Source organism: Aythya fuligula, chromosome 2 (genome assembly GCF_009819795.1).
Source record: "Aythya fuligula isolate bAytFul2 chromosome 2, bAytFul2.pri, whole genome shotgun sequence".
NCBI lineage: Eukaryota > Metazoa > Chordata > Aves > Anseriformes > Anatidae > Aythya > Aythya fuligula.
The window spans coordinates 24074448-24086562 of record NC_045560.1 but is presented as its reverse complement, the minus strand read 5'-3'; the positions used below and the strand labels follow the sequence as shown (position 1 = coordinate 24086562).

The 12115-nt window shown below is 38.0% G+C and overlaps 1 protein-coding gene across 6 annotated transcripts in view; it reads right to left on the bottom strand.

The window, feature by feature from the left end:
* CDK14 (cyclin dependent kinase 14) overlaps positions 1–12115 on the bottom strand; it is a 328926-nt gene that overhangs the window by 126492 nt on the left and 190319 nt on the right. For all 6 annotated transcript variants that reach the window (XM_032181404.1, XM_032181407.1, XM_032181405.1 and 3 more), the window contains one exon: positions 3919–4012. In XM_032181404.1, coding sequence (XP_032037295.1) covers positions 3919–4012 — 94 coding nt within the window. The remainder of the gene's footprint in view (positions 1–3918; positions 4013–12115) is intronic.

Sequence of the window (12115 nt, the reverse complement as noted above, 5' to 3'; positions counted from 1 at the left end):
TTATGTTCAGTTTTCCTGAATATTATTTCTTATGATATTGTAACTTTTCCTAGTACAAAGTAACAGGTCCCATATAAGTCCTGATCAGCAGCCTGGATTCTTAAGGGCTATGGAAGTCACTGTTAACCATAACTGGTAGCAGTGGCAAGAGATATGAGACAGATTAATGCACCTTTTGTTGCAAATGGTACCATTAGGAGAGGGCAAGAGACCAAAAGAAGTGCTGATGCACCATTTTCAAAGACTACCCTTCGTTATGAGAAAAACACATGGACGCTGAAAAGGTGAACTACAGGAAGACTTTATGGGAAAAATCTTTAATTGGTTGATCTGGTCCTTTCACAGCTGTGTAAGTGTTCACTGTGGGGAAGCTAATTGTATTAGTTATCTTGTGTAACAACCTGATTAATTTTGTACTTCAGGGCTATTAACTACCATACTGTACATGATTCACTGGAGAATGGATGAATTTAATCCTTCTGTTCAAGTACAAAAGCAAACAAGAATAATCCTTAGTTTTATAACTTTTAAATAGATAACTTAAATTCTTAATGATGCTTAGAGTATATTAGGAAGGCATTCACTGAAACTATTTAGCTAAGGATAACTAGGCTCTTCCATTAGAAAGCCTAATTAATTGGGATTTTAAAATTAACTCTGATTTACAACAGATCATAAAACTCTTCAGTACAAAGTTTTATCTTTTTCTTCTAAGGTTTGTAAAAGATCAAATTAAAGAAACAAGATCAGTAAATTATCTCTTGCTATTTCAACACTGTTCTCAGTATTTGCAGCTGCAGTTTGAAAACAAAATTAATAAATTGGCAGGCCTCAAAACTCATCCTGGGAGGAAATTTCATCCCAATAAGTGAGAAGCATAATAATTTTTAAAAAGCAGAACTCTAAAACTGGCCCAGTAGTTGCTAGCTTCAAATACACAAGCTGGCAAACCAAAAAAGCAATTTGACATGTCACAGAAACCCTTCACAACAGTTTCCTGTTGGGTACGTTGCAGCATGGCTGTTTTTCTTTAGCAGAGAACTTTTCACAGTATTAGCCAAGTGGACAGAGTAACAAAATATTTTATGTAAAATGAGACATTTTTATATCTCAATCAATTGAGGTCTTGCTTTATAGAGTTGTTTGTTTTTTTAGTATCTCCTAAAATAAATTAATAAATTCATTGATGTCCCCACAAAAGAGAGATAATACAAGCAAGTCTGTATGAAATGAAGAATGTAAATTTTATAAACACAATATGAAAGATTTTTTTTTCCTTCTCATGGGCTAAAAAAGAATCTCAAATAAATCCTCTGCATTTGAAATCAATGGCTTACGATGGATTAATCTATAAAAGCAAGGGTGTATTCATGCTTCCCTCCTAAATTTTTGGTCAGAATCAAAACAGAGATTGACAGGTTGAAAGAAGAAGCTGCTCTTAGAATACTTCATGTAATCCACTTATATTGTTATCCACACCTTATGAAGGGCCCAACTAGTCTGCAGAAACAGCAGCCAAAGACTCCCTTTGAACTTCAATATAATAATGATTTCTGATTTCCCATTCTGTTTCTCACCTCATTTTCTATCTTGCTTTTCCTTTTCATAGAATCATAGAGTCACATAATATCCCAAGTTGGAAGGGACCCATAAGGATCATCAAGTCCAACTCCTGGCACCACACAGGTCTATCCAAAAGTTTAGACCATGTTACTAAGTGCACAATCCAATTGCTTTTTAAATTCAGACAGGCTCGGTGCAGTGACTACTTCACGGGGGAGCCTGTTCCAGTGTGCAACCACTCTCTCAGTGAAGAACCTCTTCCTGATGTCAAGCCTAAACTTCCCCTGCCTCAGCTTAACACCATTCACACAGGTCCTATCACTGGTGTTTGCAGAGAATAGGTCACCTGCCTCTCCACTCCCCCTCATGAGGAAGTTGTAGACTGCAATGATGTCCCCCCTCAGCCTCCTCTTCTCCAAGCTGAACAGGCCCAGTGACCTCAGCCACTTCTCATACATCTTCCCCTCTAGTCCCTTCACCATCTTCGTCGCCCTCCTCTGGACACTCTCCAACAGTTTAATGTCCTTTTTGTACTGTCGTGCCCAGAACTGCACACAGTACTCGAGGTGAGGCCGCACCAGCACAGAGTAGAGTGGGACAATCACCTCCCTCGACCAGCTAACAATGCCGTGCTTGATGCACCCCAGGATATGGTTGGCCCTCCTGGCTGCCAGGGCACACTGCTGGCTCATAGTCAACTTGGCTGTCAACCACAACCCCCAGATCCCTCTCTGCGGGGCTGCTCTCCAGCATCTCGTTGCCCAGTCTGTACGTATTGCCATGGTTGCCCTCTCCCAGGTGCAGGACCCGGCACTTGCTCTTGTTAAACTTCATGAGGTTGGTGATCGCCCAGCTCTCCAATCTGTCCAGGTCTCTCTCCAAGGCCTTACCACCCTCATCTGAGTCCACAACTCCTCCAAGTTTGGTGTTGTTGGCAAATTTGCTCAAAACACCTTCTAGTTCTACATCCAAATCATTTATAAAAACATTGAAGAGGACTGACCCTAAAATGGAGCCTTGAGGGACCCCACTAGTGACCATCTGCCAGCCAGATGTGGCCCCATTTACCACAACCCTTTGAGCCCTGCCTGTCAGCCAATTGCTCAGCCATTGTATGATGTTTTTGTTAAGTTGTACACTGGACATTTTGTAGGATCCTATGGGAAACCGTGTCAAAAGCCTTACTGAAGTCCAAAAGGTCACATCAGCTGGTTTCCCTTGATTGACTAGATGGATGATCTTGTCATAAAAGGAAATAAAATTTGTTAGGCAGGACTTACCCCTCATGAACCCATGTTGGCTGGGACCAATGACAGCATTGTCCCCCAGGTGCACCTCAATAACTTCAAGAATCATCTCCATAATTTTACCAGGCACTGACGTGAGACTGACAGGCCTGTAATTGATAGGGTCTTCTTTCTTACCCTTCTTGAAAATTGGCACAACATTTGCCAGCTTCCAGTCTACTGGGACCTCTCCAGATTCCCAAGATCATTGAAAAATAATTGAGAGAGGTACCATGATGACATCAGCCAGCTCTTTAAGCACCCTGGGATGAATCCCATCCAGACCCATGGACTTGTATGGATCCAGGCAGAGCAGCAAATCCCACACACGTTCAGGGTCAGTTGAGAGTTTGTCATTCCCATCATCATGGTCCTCTAGCTCAGGGCATCCTGGGTCCCGAAGCCCATCATCAGAGTTGAAGACAGAGGCGAAGAAGGCATTTAATGTCTCTGCCTTGCCTATGTCATTGTCTGTGAGGAGACCTTCCCCATCAAGTAGTGGACCTATGTTTTCTTTGGTCCTCCTTTTTCTGTTCACATATCTAAAAAAAACTTTTTAATTGTCTCCCACAGACATGGCCAGCTTCAACTCTAGTTGGGCTTTGGCCACACAAATTTTCTCCCTACAAACACGAACATCATCCCTGTATTCCTTATATATTATATTCCTTTTATATGTCTATCTCACAGAAGGATACTTCCCATTGACATTACATTAGTATAACATTAAAAGGGCAACCAAGTTCTAATTTTTGATCATTTGCAAAGCGAGCAAACTGGCTCAATTTCCACTAACTTACATTGGGAAACTTTTTTTTTTCGTAACTGTATAAAAACCCATCTGTGAATTACTTGAAAAACATTTACTGAAAAAAATAATATTGCACAAGATCTGAACTTACTACATAGTCCTCAAGAATACACAAACTGCACCTCGTTAGTGCACTAGGCTTCTGTCCTTGGCTCTGTCAGCAACTTAATTAAAAAATAAAACACAAAGACATATATGAACATTTACCAATCAATCTTCGTTGTCTTAGGTATATTACTTCAGCAGTACAGAACTCACCAGAAATATCCTTTCAAGTTGATCTTGAATGTCCTTCATTCCTGGAAAAGCGGCGACCCCTTGAATCATTTCTACAAAGATACATCCCACTCCCCTACAGAGGGAAAAAAAGAAAGCATGCACCTTTAGAAGGATTTATCTTAGATTAAACAGTTATCAACAATGCTTTTATCTCCATCACCAATATTTAAATAATGTATTTTATTATTATTACTTTTTAAATCAATGCTGTGAAAAATAATATACAAAGTGATTAGTTCACATTTCAGGTGTTTGAAAGCTAAGTGTAGAGATAGGAGGAATATGGATGAGTAGCTGTTGACACCAATAAAGGTATAGCAGCAGATTCCTGTCTGTATGAGTGCTTCCCAGGCAGCACACTCACACTCCCAAATAAATTCTGTGGATATGGGAATGGCACTGAGAGAGCACCCTTGGGAGCAGCCGAACAGGGATGGATTGCAGCACAGAGGCGCACTGGAAGGGATTGGAATGGAGACAAAGTCTGGGGAAAAAATGAGTAAAAAGGGAATGTAGTTGCTCACAGCCACTGAACTAAGCTACTGCCCGTATGCTGATGACTCCTGGTATGGGCTTGCAGCCACAGGCTCCCTCCTCTCACCACCGCGACAGCCACCTTGTTACAGCTCCTTTCCCTAGTTTCTACAAAAGCTACTTCACACGGGTTCCCTCACCCCACTCATTTAAAGCCACTGGCAAATCAGGGGAAAAAAACTACACAGCGCAAAGAACAGATTAATGGCTTCTTAAGATTTGAGGAAAGTTTCTGCAGGACTTTAACCCAGATTTCAGATTACCTGTGGAGTTCCCACATCCAAGAAGCAAAAGTAATTATGAATTTGTATTTGCTTCTTTTCTGGATGAAAAGAGTTCAACAGTTTTTTGTTCCATCAACAAAAATAATTGCAAATTGTAGAATTCAGTTATATATTTTCACTTGTTCAATTACTATTTTCCATGTATGTACAACTTACACAAGTAAACTACTATGTATGACATATAACCACACCTGTGTAAGTAACCACATGAAAAGTCTTCACCCAACACAAATACCAAGTCAATAACTCAAAATATATATTTGAATGAAGCAAGAATTCCCAAAGCTAACTACAGTACCACTTTTTCCTTAAATTGTGAGCTGTCCTTTAACTCTGAAAATCCCAACAATAACATCTGGTTTCACTTTGGTTTTTGAAGTAAATTATTATAACGAAGATTATCAGAAGATTAACCATGTTTTACTCATCTCTGAATGCTTCCACCACTACCAAATAATGAAATAATTTTATGTTCCAAGACAATGAGTGCTGATAGTCAAATTTCCTGACAAAGAAAATTAGACATGCATCACTATTCTCTAATTCTACATCCCAAAGCATAGATACAGTAAGCAAAGTTTCTCCCTAGCCATTGGAAAAGTGGAAGAAAACTTTGGAAGGCATAGCTCTGGTCCAATTCTGGAAAAAAATCAGGTGTTCATAAAAGAGAAAGGTTAAAATTTATGTTCCATATGCTGCTACTGGTTACTGAATGAATGGAATTGATTAAACTGCCACTCATCATTCACTCTGGTTAGTGCTTCATTAGGCACAGATAGGCACAATATGTCTTAGTCAAATCCTTACAAAGTATCAGGATCTCAGACAAGGAAAAATTCAAGATTTTAGTCAGGAGCCATTTATTCAAGATAAGAAATAAAACAATTGAATTTAGACTAAAGAAAAGAGGATTAATGCTCTATTCTTGCAACCAGAAAGCAGGCATTTGATTAAACCAGTTTATCATTTTAGGGCATGTACTGCTATCTACAGAGAAACTACAGCTAGCAGTTTGACCAGAAATACTGTACAAGCAACATGCAGATTTCGCCAGATTGTTTCATATTTTTTTCCCAAAATCTATTTGCAAAATTTTCCATTTCTAGTGGGTCAGACGCAAGTGTGAGCCAAGAACTGCAAACACCACCACTGAAGAAAAATTTCCTGCTTGGAAAGAAGAATTCTATTATGTGGCTTGGACTCTTGTAGAACCTAGTACTCCATTTAGTCATAAGCTGAAATGAGGAGTTAGATAAACAACTACTACAAAAAATGAAAAGGTTATTAAAATCGTTGAAGAGAGAAACATAAACAAGCTTCCAGGTTTGAGCTGGGGGCCTGCTGTTCACTTTGGCTCACTTGAAAACTATGCTGTGTTTCAAAGCTTATGGCACTCACCCAGCACACTGAAGAATAAGCCTGTGAAAAGATTAAATGAATAAAAAGAGAAAGAAAGGCGGGGAGGGAGGAAAAAGGAATATGATATCGAACTGATATGAAATACCTAGAAAGCTGTGATGTCACAAAGACTTTGAAGGGCTGGAATGGTATTTTAGTTGCCTTAGAGTTCTCCGTGAGTTTTGTCTTAGGCTCTTAGCAAGTAGAAACTAAATATATGGTAGGATCCCTGCATCACAAAACTTAAATGCACACACTTTGAACATGAACAGAAATAAAGCCTCTGCAAGGCCTTTAACTTGTTTTTGTAGACCTCACACACACCATTAAACAGGTTATAGAGATTTTCGAGAAAAGCAAAGCTTAGTTACAGTCCAGAACTGGTTTGTAATGAAAAAAAATTTAAAAAACTATGTCACTCTTGGCTAAAAGAAGGACAGGGAGAACAAGATGACTCTGTATTTAAAACTATGCAAAATGAAGGACAGGAAAGAATTGATTGGGATTTTAATGGTTCCCAGAACTGTAGGTAGGTCCAAGACAGTATAACCAGAAATAGGAAAATGCATTTAGGAAATGAAAATTTTAGGCTATGTTAGAGAAATACACTTAACAACTGTGCTATACCCCAGTCTCCCACAGGACTGGGAACTCCATGGTTGCAGTCCCGTGAAACCAGACAAGCTGGAACACTGAGGAATATTCTTCTGGGACTAGACTTGCATTAACAGTAGGGTGGATAAAATGATCTCACAGATCACTCCCATCTACAGTTTCTGCGATGTGAACATTACATCTTGAAATATGAATTACAACCAATTAACTTGGCTGCAATGTGCATGCATCTCTGAGGATCCGTTATTTATGTATCATTTGTGTACACATAGCAGTGTACAATGCCATTTTCAGGCAGCTTTTCAGAAATCATTTGTGTGACAAAAACCATTAGCCTAATGGCTTTCAGTACCTTCAATCAAGTTTTCCTACTTTCTTTGCAGGACTTCTGATTTTCAATAAATAAGCCAAATGCTGCTAATTCTGAGACTTTTTTTCAGAGATCTTCCCAATGGAACTGCATGGGATAACCTTGCAAAGTAAACGTGACAGCCATTTAATGTTGAAATGTGTGGCTTCCCCTCTGATGACAAAAAGCATGACTAAACCTATTGATGTATTGATGAGACCATATGTGGCCATACCATCTAATATTGCTCTTCTATTGTCCTGCCTAATTTGCTGGGACTCCAGCTGTCACTGAACAGCCTTATAAGGAGTAAGAGTTAATAGCAGAGCTAAATGAGTTACTTTTGCATTTGAACTGACATAGTAAATGAGCCTGTAAAAGTTAAGTTAGATGCCTCACAAAACTGCTTTCATTTTTTTCTTCCTTTTTTTTTTTTTTTTTTTTTTTCAGCACAACTTTTATAATTCAAGAACTTATTCTCTTAAAATTAACTTCTTTACTGGGAGATTGGCTTTATATTTTGGGTTCAAGAATTTCCATTCATGTCTCTTTGCAACAAAGATCCTTATTGCAACAAGAAGAATCTACAGCCTATTTGTAGTTGAATACTACAAGAAAATAACATAAAAGCTCTGGTGAGGCACAATCTGTAAGATTTTTTATTTTTTCCCCTTCAGTTAATATTCCATTTTTTTCCTGATGGATTTGTAAAAGAGACTACAGACACACTTTGGAATGAGGAATTGTTTCCAAACTGAAATTTATTTTATACTTAAATGGAAATTATAGAAAGCCTGAGTGGAAACTCGAGGAACACTTACTATATATGTTAATAACTGTTGAACTTTTTGCCCTGAACAGATTTGCAATGCTTTCCAACAGGCTCATTGCAGGTGATGACATCTAGCATATTCTTCATTGCAAAGTTGTATATTTGCTCTTCAGATAAGATTTGTATCTGGTTGTGAAGGCTGTTTCAGTGTGAAAAGTTTGGATGAGGAAAGCATTTTATGAAAGGCAAGTAACTGCTTCCAGAATTCCTCCTGATAAGATTTCTGAAATACAGAGTAACAGCAGAATTTTCATACAAACTTTCCCAAATTCATGCAGATTGCACTGCTAAATATACCATAATAAAAAATAAATAAAAATAATAAAAAATAAAAATGATTAAAAAAAAAATAAAAGAAGCCTGCTTGGTTTTATGGACTCATCACAGAAGCAATGGTGGAACTTCTTCCATTAAATCCACCTGTTAACATCCATGTTTGAAGGGCACAGAGGAGGCTTTTATCTTGTCAGATTTATTCAGAAAAAAAGTTACATTCCTATATGATCCTGCTTACGAACAGAACTATGACAACAAACTCTGGGGAGAAAGGAATGAAGAGCAAGGGACTTCTGTGTCTTTAATTGACCAAAACCTGATTTTGTTTTGTGATGGCACACTGCCAGAACAGAATGGAATCCCAGAAAGGCCAAGTTTGGAAGGAACCTCTGGAGGCCATCTGATCCAAGCTCACCGCTCAAGCAGGGCCACCCAGAGCAGGGTGCCCAGCGTGTCCAGGCAGCTTCTGAAGATCTTCAAGGATCTCCAAGAACTTCACCACCTCTCTGAACAATCTGCGCCAATGCTCTGTCACCTGCACAGTTAAGTACTTGCGTATGTCTAGATGGAATCTTCTGTGATCCAGTTAGTGCTCATTGCCTCTTGTAAATGCCATGGATACTGAACTTGGTTGGACTTCATCTTTTGTGACTGCTTATCTGATATGTGAAAAGCAATATACCACGAGAGATACAGTCTGAGCAAAAAATGGGGGCATAAGGCAAATGAATTACTTCCCATGTGAGAATTGTAATGAGTGAAGCAAAATTTCCCTTCCATAATGACAAAGAACAATATTAAAATTTCCACAGAAAGCAGATACAATGAATGAAAAATAAATTCCTCAAAAGTATGGTAGTTCACGGTATTTCTTGAACCAACTGTAATTACAAATGAATAGGGTGCTCATGTTCTTGCCTGCATCTCCAAACTACTAGAAATAAAAGCTCTGGAAAGTGTTTTTGTCACACAATCTTCTGCATAGAAACTTTCAATTTCTATATTAAGAAATACTATATTCATGAAGGATTAAATTGTACATAATTATTTTTTGCTACGATCTTTCAATTAGACTTATTTCCTCTGTAAAAGAAGAATGCAAAATAAAATAAATCAAGAAAATCACTTTTGAACTTAAACAACATCCTGCCATAAGGTATTTTCCTGTTCAACACATTCTTCCTGGTTTTCTTTTTCTCTCATGGATCCAGATACTTCTTATGGAGTACTTTCCTCACACACATATGCTACATATTTTTAGCTGTGTGAAAATGATAGTAAATCTCACGTTTCAAATGGATAAAAGTAATTTTTAGACAGGAACTGAAATGCCTTTCCTAGAGACAAAAATTGTTTCCTCACACACGGTCTTTCTATGAATAAGACCCCATGAGAATTTTCCAATCAAAAGCTAATTCAGCTCAAAAAACTTTTGAAGAGATCACTGACAATGAGAGAAGTTTAATTAACAATACCCTGACAGTTACCACAATACCCTCACCTTAATATCCTAATCCTGAAGATTAGCATTTCTTTGGAGTGGAAGTCATAATCATAACGAACATTAAAGGCAAAAGAACTAATTTATCCTACACTGTTTTCTCTCCTGGGCCCCAAGCAGTATTTCTTCAGTGTGCATGGGGACTCGTACTCTCAGATTTGTTTCACTGCAAACTGTTTACAGCAGATATGGGATAAAGATGCCTTTGTAACCTCCCCTGTGTAAAAACATAATTTGGTGCACCTGTGTCTAACACAAGATTCATTTTTATATAATAAATAACTTAATTACTGTCATAGGTCTTCATTGGTCAAATATTCATGAAAGCACGCATGGAATTACAAGGAACACTCAAATCTATACTCAGAGCAAGCTATTTGTGAAAAGTGCCACGTACCTGAAAAACAGCATTTATTTTTCTAACAATAGAATGGAAAAACTTCATGTGAATAGTTTTCCCTAGATATAGGTCAGAATTAAGACTTTGCCTATCAATCCAGATGTTACAAAGTTAAATAACAGTGATTTAATAAGCAATTTCATAACATTTGACCGGCCTAGTTATAAGCAATTTCTTTCACAGCACTAAACACAGCTGATGTTAGTAAGAGTGATTAGTTAATAGGACTGAATTTAAAAAATAGCGTGGCCAGATTACCTGAATTGTGACTAAGAGTGTATTTTTTAAAAGAAAAACAGGATATGCAAAAATTGCCAGCTGTTAGCAAACACAGTTTATAGCCAGCTGCACTTCAAAATAAAACATCCCTAGTGACTTCCTGATCTAAGGAACCCAGATGTAGCAGTACATGCATTACCAGAACCAAAAATGATTTAATAACCTGTTAAAATTACTTCATTTACTTATACTAAACTCCTTCTGTAAGGAACAAACAGAATAGGTTCATTCTGGGATTTTCCCTATGTTTCTGTATTACCTATTTATGGTTTTTAGTAATTTATAAGCCCTTTATCTATTGAAGCTTATTTTCCTTAGATTGACTTTCAAAGGACTGTAAAATTCAAGGATTAGGAAAAGTTACACCAGAGGCAATGCAAAGCCATTTTCATAAGCTACTAGTAAGTCCTCATCAAGAGGAGGAAAAAAAAAAAAAAAAAAAGCATATCAAAGGTTATCACAACTCTTTGATGCAGTCTTAGGTAGCGGAACACATTCACACAATGCCACTGTATCAAATGCTGTCAGCAGTAAATCACAAAGCCCACTGCATTGATTTCCATCACTATTCTGACACCACTAATGCATGTATGTCTTCATTAATATTATTTTATTGCCAGTGGCTATTTAAAAAGAAAGCAGGAGAATGTAATACTGTATGTGGATCATTAGCTTTTAGTTACTAATGCCCTACACCGGCAAATGAAGTGTAAAAATAGCCTGCAGCCTCTGCCACCTGCTTCCTAGCCGCTGTCCAGTGGTTAATATTTGGACTCTTTTTTTTCATGCAGCTGGTCTTCTACTCAATAGGAGCCCCACTTTCCATTCCTTGGGAACCACCATGAAATGTCATTTATCACGCCTACAGCAAAGACCCTGTTGTGTATTTTTTTTCCTAAATGGAAAAAACAGCTGTGCTTTGTGCCTCAACGTTATTTAAATATTTAGTGAAGTGGCTGCCTCATTTTGTCATAATGTAGATTATCAATAAGGACACGTGAGAGCACACAGTATCTGCCATAAGGACATAATGCCAGTAATTGCATAAAAATGCTAATGCTACAAACACACTTTTGATAACAAATTACCAAATTATCTTTTTATCTGATGGAAGATAGGTTTCTCCATGTCTCTCCCTTCCTCCCACTCTGGGATATCGCTAAGCAGTTTTAATGTAATTACGGCCCAGCTATGTACAACTGTTATATGAATAAAACCCCAAGACTGCCAGAGCTTCAGCAGAGCTCCCTGCGAGATGTGCCAAACAAGCATCAGTGGCCTGAAGACAGAACGACACCTCTCGCCACCACTCTGGAAGAGGTGTTGCAGACAACCCAGCAAAGCATAGAAGTAAAAACCTAAAGCTCTTTTGTCACATACAATATACATTTGTTCTAACCTGACTTCTGACATGGCAGTATCTCAGCCTTTACATAAATTCCTACCATGTGAAAGAAACTGCACTACTAGTTTGTTTTTTTCTAATGTTTCCATAGTTCACCAGTTTGTATGGGGCAGCAGAATCTTTCATCAGTGATACAAATCTAATGAAGTACAACTTAATTTTGCATTTGAAACAAAACTCACTGCCCTCTGTCCCTGAGCACCTGGATCTTTTTCAGACCTATATGAAGTGTTCTGTACAAGAGGACATCATTTATTGATATTGTTGATGTTGATATTGTTGATTCAATTATTATGTTCTTCT